At 45.1% G+C, this 18,949-nt stretch overlaps 1 protein-coding gene across 1 annotated transcript in view; it reads left to right on the top strand.

The window, feature by feature from the left end:
• Positions 1-1,250: 1,250 nt before the first annotated feature.
• Positions 1,251-18,949, top strand: part of syt16 (synaptotagmin XVI) — a 29,211-nt gene continuing 11,512 nt past the window's right edge. The window contains exons 1-4 of the mRNA XM_041953233.1: positions 1,251-1,347; positions 9,429-9,602; positions 14,957-15,187; positions 18,111-18,349. Of these exons, the coding sequence (XP_041809167.1) occupies positions 1,320-1,347; positions 9,429-9,602; positions 14,957-15,187; positions 18,111-18,349 (672 nt within the window). The 5' untranslated portion in view covers positions 1,251-1,319. The remainder of the gene's footprint in view (positions 1,348-9,428; positions 9,603-14,956; positions 15,188-18,110; positions 18,350-18,949) is intronic.

The raw sequence follows: 18,949 nt of genomic DNA on the forward strand, positions 1-18,949 counted from the left end.
GAGAGGCTGGTTCTGGTTATTGTGGCCTAGTTACTGACGGCTTCGATGTCTAATTCATGGCTCTCTCGTCCCCGCTGTGGGCCCAGACTTCTGGCTGGCAGGCTCATGAGTAATATTTAATGCTGCTGCGTGAGTGTATGTGTGTCATTAGCTGTGTCAGGAAATTGAAACCGCCTTGAAATCCGTGTTTCCTGTTTATCTGAGCGGCGTTGATGGAGCTGCCTCCATCCAGCCTGACGGGAAACCGGACTCGTCTCATTTTCACTTTGCTCTACAGGCTGAGTCACAGAAAGAGGTTTCTGAGGGGTAGATGTTCAAAACGGCTGAGTCAGAATCACGGTGGGTGATCGTCTAATGTTTGAACGGTCCACTAGGGGGCATTAGAACCCCACAACGAGCTGACAAACACTCAACCCCGACATGTTGTCGCCTCATGAGGTTAATGTTAGCAAGCAGCTGCCTATTTACCAGCAGTCACAGTCACATCATCATTCTTTAGGAGTCGCGTTTGTGTCACCTGATGAATGCATGCACTCTCTTTTAGCTCTGTTTTTGGTCTCCACCAACTTCTGAGGGAAATATTTGCAACTTAAGCTCAATGCTCCACTTTTCCAAGAAGAAAAACTTTCCAGCCAACACAGCCAGAGACCGACTGGTGAACACACTGGAGCATTTAGCAGCTAAAGAGACAGGTATTGCTCTCTGGGGCTGGTGGAGACCAAAAACAGGGCTAAAAGAGAGCAAATGCTGGACTGACATTGATCAGGTGACATTAACACGACTCCAAATGATCCATTGTGTTTCTCAGTAACTGCTGGATGTGTAAAGAAGCAACTGTTTACTAAAGAGTTCACAATATCAACTTAAAAGCTGCATCAGTCGAACCCTCCCAACCAATCGAGGAAGTGGACTTTAGTCCACCTCAAATTTATCCTCGTTAGACGCTCAGACGCCTTTTGATCGACAAATGCTCAAAACCACACGTATCGTCCTGCACGAGCAGTCGTGGCCTTCATTGTCCCGCACCGCAGCGCCTGGCGGGTCACTTTCTCCACCCTCCTCTAGTTTGTTGTGTCTTGGTGGTGCTCAGGAAGCGACGTCCGCCTCGCCCAGACGGAGGCAGGAAAGCTGTGCTGATTGACACAGGATACAGAACTGCTCAGACTGGAGGTTTCACTGGAAGAGGAACAGAGGGATGAAGGAGGGCAGCCGAGTTAGTGGGGATTTGCGTTTCGGGAGGAAAGGGGAGAAGAAGACATAAAGAAAAGAGAAGAAAGGACTGAGGACAAGGAGAGGGGGACAGAGCAGGAGGTGAAGACATGGCCAGCAAAGGAGGGTCAATATATGGTGGGCGTGAGCTTTACTTTTTCCTGTCTTATTCCTGAAAACAAGGAAATGCTGCAGAACGACTGAGCTCAGTTTTTCACGTCTCGTCTTAAAAGCATAAAGAGATCTGAGAGAGTCAACATATCCGAAAAGATTTCGATTTGGGGGAGATGGAATCAGTAAAAATAAACTGTCAAAGATGCAGCTGTAGTTTGAGATGATGAAGATGATGAAGAGTTTGAAGGATGGTGTGTTTTTTAAACCTGTTTATGATCAAACAGTTTTGCTTCCCACCTGCAGGAGTAACCTGGCTTTACGCTGTCGACTTGCTCATCCTGTGTAGTTTCACTGTGTGGAAGCTTATTCTAGGATGCTATGCTAATGTTAGCACATATGTCCCACTCTTTACGGATTTGGAGACGTCTACACGGCAACAGAGACGGTGTTACTTCTCCATCTGTTCCTCGTCGTCTTAAAGCCATTTCCAGCTCTTGTTAAGTTCAGAGTGGAAACACTGTTTGAACAAACAGTGAAGCTGAAATCTGACCTTTTCGAAGGTGAAGCAGCTGAAGAAACAGAGCAAGTCTGACATGTTTACCTTTCAGCATTAAATCCTCCAAACAGGATGAACGCCCTGAAGCTTCATCTTCTGCTCTCATGTTGTGCAGCTGAAGTTCAGCCTGTGACCAGCAGATGGCGCCTCGGCATCAGTGTTGTACAGCTCTGTCTTGTGGTGGAGTTTGGACACTTTGCTGCCTCAATCTCTCTGATCAATAATTCTAAATGAATGGATGTCATGTCAGAAAGTCAATTTTTTTTAGGTTTTACACCACTTTTGCTTGCTGGTACCACATAGAAAATCTAAACCTGAAAAAAATTACATTAGGCATTACTGTCATATTCACAGTAACACAGACCAGTTCAGCATTATGTCACAGTAGCTGATTTAAGTAAATTACTATGATGCAAATACAGTGTTAATACCTGAGGGTAAAAAAACAGATATTTTGTTAAGTCATCAAGTTGTTCCTCACATTGACAAACGTGTAATGAAGCAGGATGTTTGACAGCTGAACAATAACCTTTATTACCAAAGATGTCAGCGACAGTAAATAAAGATAATACATATAAATATATAAAATAAGATATGCATTTTTGAAAGTGTAAGCAACACTTCTCGACGACTCACAAAAAGACATTTGTGGCTGCCGCCATGAGCCCAAAATGACTGAAGCTCCTCATTCACTTTGTTCAGCTTCCTGTCTGTGAAATAAAAATAGAATAAACTGGTTCTGTTTGAAGACTGACTGAAGCGGCGCCGCACACTGAGCGAGCGGGAACGTTCCTGTTCGTCACATCAGCTTTAGGAAACCTAACCAAGTGACATCCACACGCACGTTCTGTCGCTCTGCAGGCCACAAGCTAGTGGCCACATGCAGTTTTATGCTGGAGTCCCTCGTTGATTGGATTAATTTATTGGTACGTCAGATGCAGGATGAGAAATGAAACATCAGAAATGTTACAGGAAGAGAAAAGAGAAGGATTTTTATAAAGAAATGCTTTTTTTTACTTTAATTTTACAGACACTAAGAGACAGACGAGCAGTTTCATGAGTGGATGATGTAATATTCCTACATGTGCTCTGTTTTTAGCTGTCGGTCAGCTAGCCTGCTAGCCCACTAGCTGTAGCATCACGAGCTAACTTCTGCAAGAAATTTTGCTCTGCTGCTTCCTGGTGTGACTGGGCAGCAGGAGGACAAAATACAGCAGAGAGATGAAAAATAAGAGCCAAATAGACATAAAATAATGGTAATAAATGTGAATGTAGTGAGCAGTAAATGGGAGTTTTGAAGCCTTACTTTTGACTTTGAGTTGTTTTTTTTTCTTCTTATTCATCATCTCTTCATCTCAACCCTGAGATGCTCTCATCCTCCCGGCCAATCAGGACGAACAGACAGACAGCGCCATGGTAACATGAGACCTTCTTACATGTGGATGGGAAAAGGCGCACTCATTATACCTTAATAGAGCCACAGGGCTGTTTCCAGGGAAACTATGATTTTCAGGTGTGTGTGTGTGTGTGTGAGCGTTTGCCTTGCAGTTACTGAGTTTGAGTCAGCCTGAAAACATGATGTGCTGATGTTTCTGGGTTGATTCGACCTCCCGGCCCGACAAAACAACAGCTCGGTTGTTTGTGTGTTGAGTGCAGCGGGGTCAGTGAACGTCACGCATCGACTCTGGAGTTCAGGGTGGTTTTAGCAGCAGTCAGCTGGGATGCGGGTCTGCTCAGTCTTTTCGGGGTCGATGAAGAAACCAGTGAAGTTAATGGTTCTTTTGGTCATTAATCAGTCAGTAATCAGACACCCGGTGTCTGTTGCAGAGAGACGGAAAAAGGCTCCATTGGAGTTGTTGTGGGAGGAGGTATTTGTGGTGCGTTTACGGTGCTTTTCATTGTGTTCTCCATAGAAAGTGTGAGGTGACTGACAGATGGAGCCCCGTCCGCAGCTTGAACGGGCATGGAGCTCTTCCAGTTACATTAGCAGTGCAAACGACGTGTTGTGTTGTGAAAAGAAATTGCTCTCTATAAAAAGTCTGTGGACATAAAAACACAAGGTGAGGGGATAACTACAAGTCCCATGGTGCATTTCAGCAATCTTAAAATTCTGTTGCACAAGCTGCTCATGGTGGGCAGAGGTGAAAGATTGAACTAATAATACAAATGTCAGATGATTTAGCTTTCATGTTTTGGGTCACTTTTGGACGAACTAACTGCATCATTTGCATCTTGGGATTGAGGTTATCTACGTCGGCTTCTTCACGTCCAGCCCCGTCTGAACAGGCGCTCGCCATTGTTTTGGAAAACCTTTGTTTTTCACACCCACGGCACACGAGACGAGCATTTTCAGATCTTTCTGTGGGAGTGAAAAACGCCTGGTGGGGTGAAGATAGAGCACCGAAACAGAGAGGAGAGAAAACTAGTTTCAAAATTAGCACGAGCGCAGTCTCACTCACATCCAGGCTTATTACTACAGAGGGATAATCTGCCTTCTGAATTCACTGAGACTGAGGACAGAGCATTCAGCTGTGTGTTACTGTAAGAACACACACACACACACACACACACACACACACACACACATCTACAGTCCTGAGACTAATTACCCACGTTAATGAGTGACCTTACAGCGAACTGAGGGAGACAGCAGAGGCTCCTTTTATTCAGCACTAACAAAGAAGAAAGAGAAAAACTACAAAGCGCCGCGCCTGTCCTCTTTGCGATCGCTCGTTAATGAGCGGTGGAAACGCGGCCTTGGCTGCCGCCGCTGTGCGTCTTCTTCTTCTTCTGTTTCCATCCTAATCTAGCGCTCACATCAAAGTGCTCTCTTTTCTCCTCTGGAGCTGCTCGCTTCAAAGCTGGGGTGGAAAAGTCAGCAGCTGCATAGTAATGAGGGGATAAGGATTTAGTATTCACACACACACACACACACACATATAAACAAGCATGTCAGTCACAGATTAGCGGTTGTGAAATGTTCTTGGTCGGATCTCGCCATCTCATTAGCCTGACCTGATGCCTCTCATTGACTCCCGGGTCACATCGCCTCCCTGGTCCTTGTTTGTACATTAATTCATCACAGTTTCCCTTTAATACGTTCAACAAAGTGTGTCATCAATACCGTCTGTTTGTCCTGTTTCTACCTCCAGCTGATTCCCTGCTGGTCCAATCGTGCAATTCACCATCCGCAGAGATTATTCATCTAATCTGATGAGCTCTGGTGTTGTTAATGACGAGTGGGTGAAAGATAGATAGATTGATATTTATTTATTTATGCGGCAGATTGCAAATAAACTCATCACTTCTGTTCGTTCATGGGCTGAAACTTGAATCTGCATCGCGAGCGTCACTAAAAACACGAGGAATCATCCTCGTCCACAAATATTCACAGCAAACGCACGACTTCGACGCTCAGTGCTGCACCTGAAGCTCTGGAATCAGCCCAGTTGTGGTGAAATGTTGAGCGTGCAGGTGAACATGAGGGCTGGATTTCGCAGTTTGAGACACTGATCTTTGCAGAATGCTCAACGTGTTGATGTAGCGTGCATCAGAGCAACACCTAACTCTTAAAGAGTTAATGCTAGGCATGCTAATGTTAGCATGCCTAATTTACTACTAGTAGTTACCTCGTTAGCACATCATTAATAAACTACATTATGTTGTTAGATCACAGGTAAGGCTAGAAAAAGCCAAGTTCACAACTGCAGTGGGAGGTGGTCCTGAATGATACTGTATTGGATTTAAAGCTAATGTTAGCATCTCTGTCTGCAAGTGTACCTGAGATGTGAAAAGTTAAACTTGTTGTTGTATGCTTTGAATGAATGCTTTGGTTTATGACCAGAATGATGCATAAAGTAATACCTTCAAAGCTAACGACGGCCCCATCAGCCCCAGGTGCACTTCGTGTTTGTTAATTAGCAAATATTAGCATGCTAAACACTCTATGCTAAAGAGACGATGTTCATGGTAAACATTGCACGTTTTAAACACCTGCATGTTGCATTATCACTGTAATCATGTTAACATGTTAGCATTTAGCTCGAAGCACCACCGTGTCTCAATACAGCGTCACAGAGCCACTAGCATGCCTGAAGAGTTGCATGCTTGTTCTCCAGCTGAATTCATTTTGAAACAGGCGTTTAGTCTGAGAGCTTTGATGCTTCAGTGGATTCAGTTTTAAGTCATCAAACGTCATCAATTAAATTAGTCAATGAGTTCAATTAGTCAATTAATCACCAATTAAGTCAATAGAAAGATTTCAGCTGGTGATAATGCAAAAACATTTGGTCTTTTCAGCTTCTCAAAGTTAAGGATTTGATGCGTTTATTGTTTTCGACTCTTTACTCTTTAAATGTAACATTTTTAGGGTTTTTGATTGTTGGTCGGACAAAACAAGCAATTTGAAGACGTCACTTTGTGCTCTGGGAGCTTGTGATGGGCCCAAAAAAGTAGTATGAGCTGTGTGTGTGTGTGTGTGTGTGTGTGTGTGTGTGTGTGTGTGCAGCAGGTGTGAGGCCAGACTTTGACCCGGGGTTTCTTCCTGTCCATCTGGATGCAGACAGTAGGAGGCTCTGAGGCTCCAACACTGAGCTCAGTGTTTGACTGTCAGAGCAGCTGAGAGGGAAACTCCACTTTACGGCCGCATGCGAACACACCGTCCAAACATTTACTGTCGCGCTGTGTTCGTTTCAGCAGGGGGGGTTATTTTTATAAATTAATTTAAGTCCTATTCACAGGTTTTTCTTACCTTTTTCCATCAGATCTTAGTTTTGAAATATACATTACAGCGTCAGATACAGTTGAGATGTTGAAGAAGTATTTGTCTTTCACATGATATTAATGTTTCAGTCATTTGTTGTTGTATGTTGTACTAACTCATAGCATGTTAGCGGGTTAGCATTATACTATGCTAAAGTTTAGCATGTAGTTAACATTTAGCTTGGTAGCATGAGGAAGCAGCAATAATTGTTTTTTTTTTTTGGCCACTTGGGGCAGCAGAACAAGCTCTGAACACAACACTCATGCCTCATAAAGGTGTTCACACATTTACACATCCAGCAGACATTAGCAGCAGCATTAGCATTTCTTCTGAGTGGTGTTTGTATCCACCTGATTAATCCCGGTCCACTTTTCTGTCTGTTATAGTCTCACTGGCTCTAGAGCTGCTAACTTCCTGCCAGCTTAGCGTGTCTGCAGGTCGTCTAAATGCTCTGTAGAGTTAAGAGGAACTGCAGAATTGGTGATATCCTGTGGGTTCACCTCTACTTTTATTTCATTGTTAATGCTCATCTGGTTTGCAAATGTGAGAAAATTCCTGCTTCTCTGGAGAATCGATGCTCGGGGATGCTGGAGAACAGTGGCATTTCCTGACGGGAGACATCATCACGACACCACCGGTGCGTTAGCTTACGCAGGAAACAGCAGGCACGTGTGTTTTGATGTGCGCCGCTAGTTGTTTTGGCATTTTAACGTGCAAAAGTTAGCATGTTAGCAGGATTGTATGTTTTCAAGCTGGCATCAAGAGTTGAAGGCAGTCGAACGCATCCTCTGTGGATCATTGATATTTGCACCTAATTTCACGGCAACCACAACCGAGTGCCTCAAGTCATTTTGCTAGCGCGGCTAAAAACTGGCAAAAAGAACAGGAGCGTCGTCTGTGTCACTGCCATCATAAGTGTGTGTAGGTGAGGAAGAGGAGGCGGTGGTGCTGGTTTTTTTTATTTTACAGTGAAACGTGGACGGGGTTAGCAGAAGTGTTGCCATGCTGCATCTCTCATGTGTTGGCACTTCCAGACATCTCCGTCTCTCTGTGGGAGTGAACGTGAAGAAAGTGGGTCGTCTGTCCACAGAATGACTGTCAGTCTTCAGTGTGTTTTAATAGGAAGAAACGACAGTTTTTGAGGCAGGAGTTTTGGGCTCTGGGGCTCCTGCAGCACCAGGACAGTCAGGTCCTACCTGTGCTGTGAAGCCAGGTGCTGTTGCATGTAGTTTAAGTAAAGACGGCGTCGTCACCACAGGAATCAGCGACTGCCGCCGCTCATTATTTGTCTCCACAAACACACTGTTGCTTGGCGATGTGAGTGGATGCTTCGGTGTGCGTTAAGAAGGAACGGCGTGGGAGAGTCGAGTCCTAAAACATGACAGAGACATCAGAGCGAGAAACAAAAGGTGGCGCGTGAAATAAATAAAACACGTCCTGTCACACACACACACACATGCACACACCTCCACCGCCGAGTCCTCGCTTTGGTGTCGGCTCCCGGCAGGATGTGTACTCGTCTCCGTTTGCTCCCATTGATTCACTTCTACTCGCTGAAATGTTACCGTGGCAACGGGAGACGGCGACCGCCGTTCTGCGTTTCTATTCATCTGTATTGAGCCTCGGCCGCCTCATTGAGAGCAGAGTAGTACGCCTGGTATCACATTAGCCCTCGCTTCATTTCCCTCCAGCTCCACATCAGTTCCTCTCTTCCTCCTCTGATTTCCCCCCCGTCTCTTCTTTTTACTCTCTGTTTTGGTTTTCACTCCTCACTCCAACTTTCTATTTTGGTCCAGATGTTTTTCTGCCTCTCTACTCACCTCGACTCCTCTCTGTTTTATCTCCACTTCTCTCTATCTGACATTTCTACAATCTCTGCCCGTCCCTTCTTTCTCTATTTTCCACTCTTTCTGTCTTATTTTTCAGTCAGCTTTTTTAGCCACTCTGGGAATTTACGATATTAGCGCAATGTTTTTCAATTGTCCGCAAAGAAGTTGTAATGGAGGAGTGTTTGCTCCTCATCAATCACCTCATGAACAAAAAAACCCCAATTCATAACCACGTTTACAAGCCAAGGTCAAACACCAATCACCGTTTCCCGGGAACTGTGATGGAGTTTATTTGCTTCATAGCGAACTATATTCACTGTCTGATTTATTCTGAGTGTGAAGTATATCCACCCATGTCCCTCGCATGTGCACTACTCTCAATCCCACAATGCAACGCTCCATCGTTGTGCCCCTGTGACTCGACACCTGGCAGTGATGACTCAAAATGACGATGATTAGTGTCAGAAATCTCAACGTACTGCTCGCTATTAATGAACTATTAAGTGTCTCTTTTATAGGAATTTGTGAATGAGCATCCTGCATATGTGGAGTTATAGGTGGAATATCTGAGAGGCATAGCAACAGTAACTAAGGCGGGGAGGGGGCTGAGAGAAGGGTCACCTGAGGCTGCTGCAAATTCAACTTTTTCAACTTGAGAGTAAAGGAACAATTAAATTAATGTTTGATAAAACTGTGCTGTGGAGCAAAGAAACCAGCAGCTGCACAGTTTATGCACTGACTCTGCTCTTGAGCAAGGCACTGAGGGGAACTCCAATACTAAAGTATCACTCGTTCTGTCTGTGTGTATCACATGTACCATACGTACTGTGTGTGTGTGTGTGTGTGTGTGTGTGTGCGTGTGTGTGTGTGTGTGCGTGCATGTATCCAGACTGTCTGTTTGTGTGGTCTGATCAGTGTGTCATTGTGTGTCCCCTCTCCCTCTCCCTCCTCCTGCCAGTCACCCCAGAGGCCATCGGCTTCCTGTCGGCGGTGGGCGTCTTCATCGTGGCGTTGGCCGTCCTCTTCCTCTTCATCAACAAGAAGCTGTGTTTCTCGCGCGTCGGCGGACTGCCCTGCCTGGAGCAACATGGCCGCCGGAAGAAAGGACGACTGGGAGTCCGGCAGGGTCTCGGTGAGTGAGGCGGTTGAGTCTTTTTAAGTTTACCTGAGCTGGACAAACTGAACCACCCCCCCTGCGCTGCCTCTGCATCAGAGGGGGGATGGCAGCTCAACAAGGGGGATGCAATTTGGTCATTTTGCTTACAAGGGTAATAACATCCCCCCTCAAATCACAAACTGCCTACAGCTTTCCAAATAAACCCGATTTTTACATGAATCACCTGAAACCATCATTATGGAAAAATGCACGAGGATCTACACCCAGGCCGACGTGCGCTCAGGTTTGGATGTCTTTCCATTTAGCTTGTGTTTGTGCTAGAGAAGCATTAGCAAACAAGTGCCGCTAATGCTAATGCTAATGTGGGTGAGGCTACAGTCAGTGGCGTGCACAGGGGGGGCAACCACCCCCCTCTTGGCCCAGTTTTTGAAAAACACGTGCTAAAGTGCCCTCTTGGACTCCAAAACGCGTGCTAAAGTGCCCTCTTTGGAGCCAAAACACGCGCTAAAGTGCCCCCTGGGAGCCAAAACGCGCTCTAAAGTGCCCTCTTGGACTCCAAAACGCGTGTTAAAGTGCCCTCTTGGGAGCCAAAACGCGCTCTAAAGTGCCCTCTTGGGAGCCAAAACGCGTGTTAAAGTGCCCTCTTGGACGCCAAAACGCGTGCTAAAGTGCCCCCTGGGAGCCAAAACACGTGCTAAAGTGCCCTCTTCAGTGGCGAGGACACGCTATATGTGCCCTTTTTTTCCTTTCCGCCCCTGCCCTTCAAAAAGTCTGTGCGCGCCACTGGCTACAGTTGCAGCTAATTGCACCGCAGTTAATCAAAGCACGTCGCAGAGTGTCACTCTTTTTATTTCGGGGTATTTTTAATGGGGCTAATTATCCAACACAGCTGTTATTGTAATTGCAGATCGAAGTGGGTCCAGGAAAACGTAAAACCAGATGTTGCGGTTATTGCTGCCGGGTCACACATATGTAATCCCCCACATAGTGATGAGGTCTGCCGGCAAGTCGCCCCCGACGTCGACCTGTGTGCAGTCAGCCGTAATGATGTTCCTGGTGGCTTTTCTCAGTGTTAGCTTTCAGTCAGACTCTGAAACAAACGTTTGAAATGATTCATGTAAAAATGGTGGTGTTTTTAAAGCTGTTCATGCAGGTTGCACTGATATACGCTGATCTGAGACCTCTTTTCCTCTATCTATAGAACAGAGATGGCGAGTGCAAAGTTTGCATGATCTGTGGAACCGCAGTCGTTTATGGGAAGTCAGAATTTTCCTTCAACATGTGGACACATTGAATATTTTCATCTTTCTCTCAGAAGGAAAGACAAAATGTTGAGCTAAATATATTGTATTTCAAATTTATTACAAGTTAACACAATCTGCTTTCTAGTGGAGGTTCACCTGTTATATAACGTGAAAGATGTCAGTATGAGAGAGAGGAGAGAGGAGGGAGGAGGGAGGAGAGGGAGAGTGACTCCTGTGTGCATTATGACTCCGATGAAGCTATTCAGCAACAGGAGAGAACGTGGGTGAGCTTGTGTTTGTACAGTGGTTTCTGTGGGCGAGTTCGTATGTATGAGAGAAAGAGTCGAGTGAGTCAGCCGCATAACTGCCACGAAGCTCTGCACATAATAAAAATATTAACATTATAAAACCTTGAAGAAAAAGTCAGCGAGGAGGAGAAAGTACAGAGAGAAATGGAGAGAAAAGGACACTCGGCTCGTCGTTTTTCCTCTCTAAAAACTCCGTCCTCCTCCCTCTTGTCAAACACCGCCAACACCCAGAGCAAAGGTTACCGAAGGTTAACGAGGTGTCAGATGAAACGATCACACTGGTTTCTGCAGGCCGGATCACCAGCAGTCCCAGAAGCCCCCGGGGCTCGCTGTGTGGACGGTTTGTTTGTAACTATGCACCATTAAATCATAATATCGACTAAAGTCAATATTGATAAGGTGGTGTTTTGTTAGCTAAACTTGAGGCTCTGTCAGGAAAAGACAGAGAAGTTTTAATGCTAAGGCTTCATTTCATGGCTCTGTAATGTCCCAATAATTAGCAAATTAACAAGCTCGTCACCATGGCAATTTAAAGATGGTTGAAGGAGTAGTTCTTCATTTTGAGAAATATAATTATTTGCTTTCTCTCTGAGAGAGAGATGAGAAGAATGGACGCCAACGTCGGAGTACGGAGCTGAAGTCAGGATGTGGGTAGCCTAGCCTAGCCTAGCCTAGCCTAGCCTAGCTTAGCTTAGCATAAAGACTGGAAGCAGCTAGTCTGCGTCCAGAGTTCAAACTTACACCGTCCAACACCTCTGAAGCTGCCTGATTTAGTGAAAAAGCACATTTCCTACAATAAGGAAGTATTCTTTTAATACTCTGAACGCTTTGAGAGGAGCATCAGTTCAGTGTTGATCGACACTGAAGTTTAAGTTGAATTCTATCTGAGCACCTGTGAGTCGTTTTAACTCAAAGATCAAAGCTTGATGTTAGCTGACATCAGACTCAGACACGCTGAGTTTTAATGCTGTATAATTAGACAGAAAAAGTGACATTCCCACCAGCAGGATGGCTGCATGCAGGTGGAGGCTGTGAGTCAAACAGTGAGCAAACACCGTTTCGGCTGTTGCTCACCTGCAGCAGGTGGAGTCTGCTATTTCCACTTGGTTTCCTGAACAAATAAGAAATCCTGTTTGGAGTCTCTCCATAACATCCACAACTCACGATCCTCTGGATCTTCACAGGACGAGGTAGGAGCTCTTACTGCACCTTTTCAACCGCAAATTCAGTCAAATTCTGCGTGAAGACGTAGTTTTAACCGGAAAACTGACGGACTGATCACAGAGTTTCATGTGTACAAAGAACAATGAGGAGCTCACGTGTCACGTTCAGTAAATGAAGGCTTCTTTTCAAAGTGTTTTCAGGAAAATTAGCGTAGTTTTAGTGAGATAATCCTTAATTTCTTGCATCCTGGCATTTCAGGTGATAGCAGGTACACTTATTGCTTAGATAAAAGACCAAGAATCATAATCTGAACAATAAATATGTAAATATAAAGCATAAAACTAATATAAAAAATAAAAGCCATTTTCTGAAGGTGAGTTCTGAAAGCTGATATCAGTGGAAGGTAATTCCACAGTGTTGGAGCCACTATCCTCCGTCTCAGGCAGCTTCTGGTCTGCAGATCTGAGAGTCCGAGCAGGTCTGAGAAGGTCAGTAACAGAAGAAGGGTTTGTACAGGTTGCAGGCAGGTGATTTATAGTAATCAGATGGCTCGAGACAAAAGCGTGAACAAGAGTTTGTGCATCTTGGAAATGTAACTTGACCCGTAGCTGATTTGGTGATCTTCCTAAAATGTTTGTGACATTATCTTGTCGTAAAGTAACATAAATGTGTCTTTACACACTGAACACATGCTGACTGTGTGTGATTTATACTCTTTCTGATCCGAGATGAGTCTTTGTGACAGACGGCAGGGAGGTGGATCCGGTCCGTCCAGGAGCAAACTGTTGGAGCGCCTCAGGCAGAGCATCAGCTGGTTCACTCATTCATCAGCTGCTCGCCGACCGGCTGATTGCTAAAGACCAGTCGTGTTCATGCAGATGTGCGGTGCTGCCGCTCACTTCTCGCTGTCGGTTTGCAGCCACCTTCCAAACCTGCAATGACCGATAGTCCGCAGATCTCAGAATTCAGGCTGAAGTACTTCTTCAGAGTCTTTGCTTATGCAAGAGCATCTATGTGTGTGTGTGTGTGTGTGTGTGTGTGTGTGTGCGCGCGTGTGTGTGTGTGTCACAGTCCCACGTATTCATTGAGCTACATTACTCCACTCTGAGCGTTTCCGCCTGCGGATAGCTTCAGAAGACAGAAGTTAACAGACCAATCAGCCGTCACTCGCCCACTCAGAGAACAGCTTCCTGCTCAGTGGGTAACCATGGCGATCGCTCAGGTAGAGAAGGTGACCTGCACTTTGGAGAGGAGGGTCTGATCGCTCCGCCGCCGCATCACTCATTCAGCTGTTGCTATCCAATTATGGTGAAATTATGATGTGAGAGGAGTGACCCTCCACCCTGCTAACGCTAACAGGTTTTATTTCCTCCATCAGGAAGAGAGAGAGAGAGAGAGAGAGTGCGAGCATGGCTTCATGTGTGCTTTAATCTCTTACTTTATGAGCATTTATATCTTATAACGGACAAATAATTTTAAGAGCTAAAATATACCAATAGCCTCCATCAATGAGGTGGGTGGGATACACACATGTACTGATCAGTTGGCCACTGCTCCACCCTCATTAGAGGAAATCTTATTTTATTCATCCTGACGGCTACAGATGGTGACAACACTGTAAAGTTTTAATCAGCCCCAGTTATCATCGTCACATGCTGTGTGAAGTTTGACAAGCTTAGCAACAGTAACTAAGGTGGGCGGGGCTTAACAAATGGTTAATTAGGCTATGTGCTATTAGGCTATCAGTATTTTAGGCCAAAAGTCATTCGCTAAATTCAATGAAGTCTTTTTATGATTTCTTTCAATTTGGATTTCCTCTCCTTTCCTTTCTTCTTTTTTTCCTTCTTTCCTGACTTCTCCTTTCTTCCTTGTTTCCTCTTTTCCTCTCCTTTCTTCCTTGTTTCCTCCTCTCCTCTCTTCTCCTAATTGTTTCCTCCTTTCTTCTCTTCTCCTTTCTTCTTTGTTTCCTCCTCTCCTCCCCTCTCTTTCTTGTTTCCTACTCTCCTTTCCTCTCCTTTTTTCTTTTTCCTCCTTTTTTCTCCTCTCCTTTCTTCCTTGTTTCCTCCTTTCCTCTAATCTCCTTTCTTCTTTGTTTCCTCCTTTCCTTTCCTCTCCTCTTATTTCTTCTTTGTTTCCTCCTCTTCTCCTCTCCTCTCTTTCTTGTTTCCTACTCTCCTTTCCTCTCCTTTTTTTCTATTTCCTCCTTTCTTCTCCTCTCCTTTCTTCCTTGTTTCCTCCTCTCCTCTCTTCTCCTTTCTTTGTTTCCTCCTTTCTTCTCCTCTCCTTTCTTCTTTGTTTCCTCCTTTTCTCTCCTCTCCTCTTATTTCTTCTTTGTTTCCTCCTCTTCTCCTCGCCTCTCTTCTTTGTTTCCTTCTCTCCTCTCCTCTCCTCTCCTCTCCTCTCTTTCTTGTTTCTTACTCTCCTTTCCTCTCCTTTTTTCTCTGTTTCCTCCATTTTTCTTCTCACCTTTCTTCCTTGTTTCCTCCTTTCCTTTCCTCTCCTCACCTTTCTTCTTTGTTTCCTCCTCTTCTCCTCTCCTCTCGTCCTTGTTTCCTACTCTCCTCTCCTCCTCTCCTTTGTCTTCTGCTCCTTGACTCTCCCAGCTGTTCCTCTTTGTCACCCCCCTTGCCTCCCTGTGTTTGTCTCCCTCCAGTGAACAGCTATGGCGACGACGAAGACGGTGCCTCCAGCTCCTCTGACAGTGAAGAGGAGGTCCTGAAGCAGTTTGAGATCTCCGTGTCGCGTTCACAGAGTTTTCGTACGGCGCCGAAGACCGGCGGCGAGCAGCAGCCCCAGCAGACACAGCTGGCTCTGGGCCGACGCCACAAATTCAGCCGCCTGTCGGACCAGGAGGAGGGCAGCACGGAGCCGTCAGACTGTGAAGGTGCTCGCCTCCTTTAAAGCTCAGTCTCTAGCAGCATAATGAGTACTTTTAACGCTTTAACGGTCCAGTGAGTCAGATTTTGGGGAATCTGTTGGTGGAAATTGAATATAATAAAAGCTGAGTCCGCCATGTTGCTCCGCCATGTTTCTACAGTAGCCCAGAAGGGACAAACTAAACACTGACTCTTCAGAGCGCCACCACATGCTCGGACAGGGAGGGTGAGGCGAGTTGGTGTTCACTGCAGCACTTTTACTTGTAATAGAGTACTTTTACAGTGTGGTTTTAGTACTTTTACGTATGTAAAGAACATGAATATTTGCTACATGATCTGTTTATGTTACCATAGTATTACCATAGTATTACTGTACTTATAGACCGCTTTATGGCAGCTCTGGATCTTTGTATGATTTTTTCTTCAGTGGGATGATGAACCTTGATTTGTCAGATATTTAATTTAAACAGATGTTGCTGTCTGGTTATTTGTATTAATGCCACACCGTGTTTACAGGCTCGCTGCTGCCTCTGAGGAGCCTGAAGCTTCATAATGTTCATACTCAGCTTGAGTTATTTTCCCCCTGTTGTCCCCATACTGACGATGATGAAGTAGTTTTTTTTACCCAACAACGGGTTTTCATGCTTCTTATTTCTTATTCAAGCCGCAGTAGCTCATTTTAGTTTTATTGTTGAGATGAAGAAGCCGTTGACCTACTTTTACGCAGTTGAATGGAGTTGAAAATAACTGCCATTCTCTCTTCTGAGGCGAATTGTTTCCCTGCAGGTTGTCGGAGGATATTTTTGTGAAGTTAAATCTGTGTTTTCAGAGCTTCGGTTCACAATAAATCACATCTCCGGCGTAAGAACCAGGTGTCAGAGCGCAGCGAGCAGCAGCAAACATCCTTGAACTTATCAAAGTGCATCTGCTCTCTGCCCACCTGGTCAGTCTCAGACCTGTTATAAGTGGAGTTTCAGGCCTGGTTTGGTCTCAAACAGCTTCCAGATGACCTGACCAAACTAGTGTGCAGTAAATAAGTGAATTAGGTTTTATGTGAGTGGGGTCAGAGACAGCAGATTATACCTCAGTCAAGATGGAGACCTGAAACTCCAACAAACATCCACCGCTAATCCGTCCCAGCGTCGACGAGCCAAAAGGCCACCAATACCGCTTCTACTGCAGATTAGAGGCTGTAAAGCGCTCAGAGGGGCTCAGTGTGATTGGACGGCTGCAGCTGGATGGATGTGGACAGACAGCAGCTTTAATTAGGACACTTGTTTGTTCTCGGTTGGTTTCTGGTGTTTTAAGACCGACCTGGAGAGGATGAGAAGCCAGCAAAACAAAACCAGCCAATTCCTATTGTTCTTCTCTGTGAAATACAACAAATGACATTTTGACGGATTAACTTGTTTGTTTATTCATGAAATTGTTTAGTATTTAATAAGATTAAGGGAGGAAATGTGTGAAGATCCGAGAAAACAAAGACGAGATGATAAAAACTCGATTCGTTGTGATGTTCATACAGTCGCTTTTCATCTCATTTTATACATTTCTGCAGGTCAGCATTAATCATTCATCGCAGTGATGTCGTTCCGAAAATTTTCCTCCTAAAAATTGTGATTAATGATAATCCCAACATCCAGCAAAAAACATAATCTGGATTATCATCTGAGCCCGATCATGCAGCACTGTCACTATATTATTTTCCCACCCCACAAATGTCACCGAATTCTGCAGCTTCTCACACGTTTACATGTATGAATATGAGTAAATAAAAACAGCGGCACGTGAGCACAAACCCAACAGGACAATGTCTTTGGACAACGCAGATTATTTTGAATTTGTGTCCTAGCAGAATAACAGCGAGACAGGAAGTGACATCAGAACTCGGTGTACTGTTGTAAAACAATAATGATGTCTTTCGCAGGAGCTTAGCCTCACAGCTAACATGCTAACCAAATAGCTTCACATTCATTCTGGTCCCAGCCAGTAAAAGCAAATGTTTATAGGAGCTGAGACGCAGCTGGCGTCCTTCAGGTGAGCAGCTGGTCGGTGGTGGGTGGTGACATTGTTGGGGTCACTCAGTCTCTTAACTGACATGTGAGCAGTGCAGTGACACAAATGGACAAGGTAACACACACACACACACACACACACAGTCTGATGACTCACCTGCCTGTTGCCATGGTCAGCACTGTATGCAGCCATTGATATAACAGTCAGACCGACCTTAATGGCGGTGAATTGGAGATAATTGTTATTGATTGGTCTGAGGTACGGGCTGTTCTGCGAGTGTTTCTGTCTCAAGAAAAGGTCAGTGTTTGACAGATTACGCAACCTCACCTCTGTTAACACGCCGCACTCCCAAACGAGCTTCTTTTAGCCACCACGTCCCACCAGGTCAGCTATTTTTGTAGTTTTCTGCTGAAGACTGCAGCGATGCATCTGTCGGAAACACCGTCTCTGGACACATGAGTGGCCATAGAGAGAAAATGTACTGTATATATATAAAGATTTACTACATCAAGCACTCAAAATGCTATTCTTTGGTATAATCGTGCACACAAGGCGAGTGTATTTGCAGAAAACCAGCACAGCAGGATGTCAGGTGTTGTTTGTCCAACACACTTCAGGTGAAACCACGCCCACTTCTCCTCTCGACGACTGCATTCCTGTTCCCTCCCTTCACTTGCTGTCATGCTAACGCTAGCTAGCTAATTCCTGTCTCATTTGTGGTCTGATGAACAGCAAATTTTTCACATTCAATGGGACCGCGGTTTCCATGGGAACGCAGTCTTTCCTCACAGCGCAGTGGGCGTGGTTTCATCTAAAGCTGTTTGGAAAAATGACACAAACATCCGGTTGTGCTGCGTCTCTGTATGACCACCAGAGGGCCTAATGCCGACTGTCCTACCTGCCTTCCTCCTGCAGAAATGGAGGCTGAGAGCCGGCAGGGCTTCCAGGACCCGCTCTCCGCAGCAGTGCAAGAGAGCCAGAGGGGGTCTGCGCTGTCTCTGGACAAACCTGCTGGACTCGAGGCACCGGGCGCCAGGGACAGCCCCACCCTGAGCCTGAGCCGACCGGCCGCTGACGGCAGCGAGGGCGCGGAGAAGGCCGCCGATCTCGACAAAAATGATGCCACAGACAGCTCCTCCACCTGGAGCCCAGAGGTACTGCAGCCTGACGTATGGCTCTTTTTTTTTTTTTGAACAAATGAGTTTATTGATGTTTCCAGCTTTTACAAGTTGAAATACATTTACAGAATCTTTTTTAAAATTCTTGTTTTAAATTTCTTTTGTTCCATATCTTTGAGAGACAGAAAAAGAAAAGAAACATGAACAGAAAACCGGCAAGGTGCCTCCCCAATTCTTAGGACAGACAGAGATTCAAAAAATTAAATAAATTAAATTAATCTTGTACGAATATAAAATTAAATAAGAAAAGGATGTTGACAAACTTATTGAGAGAGGGTAAACAGAAATAACGGCACACTCCTTTGTCTCCAGGAATCCAGGTCTGTAGGTGCTTTTATGTTACTGAGTCACCCAAATGTCTCACAATGTTAGTCCGAAGTAAGTAATCAGCGGGTTCCACCTCTTCTTGAACACGGCCTTTTCAAGGTTGAGCTTTGCTGTTATTTTTTCCATTATGTACACTTTAATAAGTCGCTCTTTCCATTGATCTATGGTCACAGTTATCATCTTTGCTGCCACCGCTGTAAAGATTTTGAGAAGGTACATTTTTTCTTTGCATCATGGGGGAGCACTCCA

Source organism: Chelmon rostratus, chromosome 15 (genome assembly GCF_017976325.1).
Source record: "Chelmon rostratus isolate fCheRos1 chromosome 15, fCheRos1.pri, whole genome shotgun sequence".
NCBI classification, from domain to species: domain Eukaryota; kingdom Metazoa; phylum Chordata; class Actinopteri; order Chaetodontiformes; family Chaetodontidae; genus Chelmon; species Chelmon rostratus.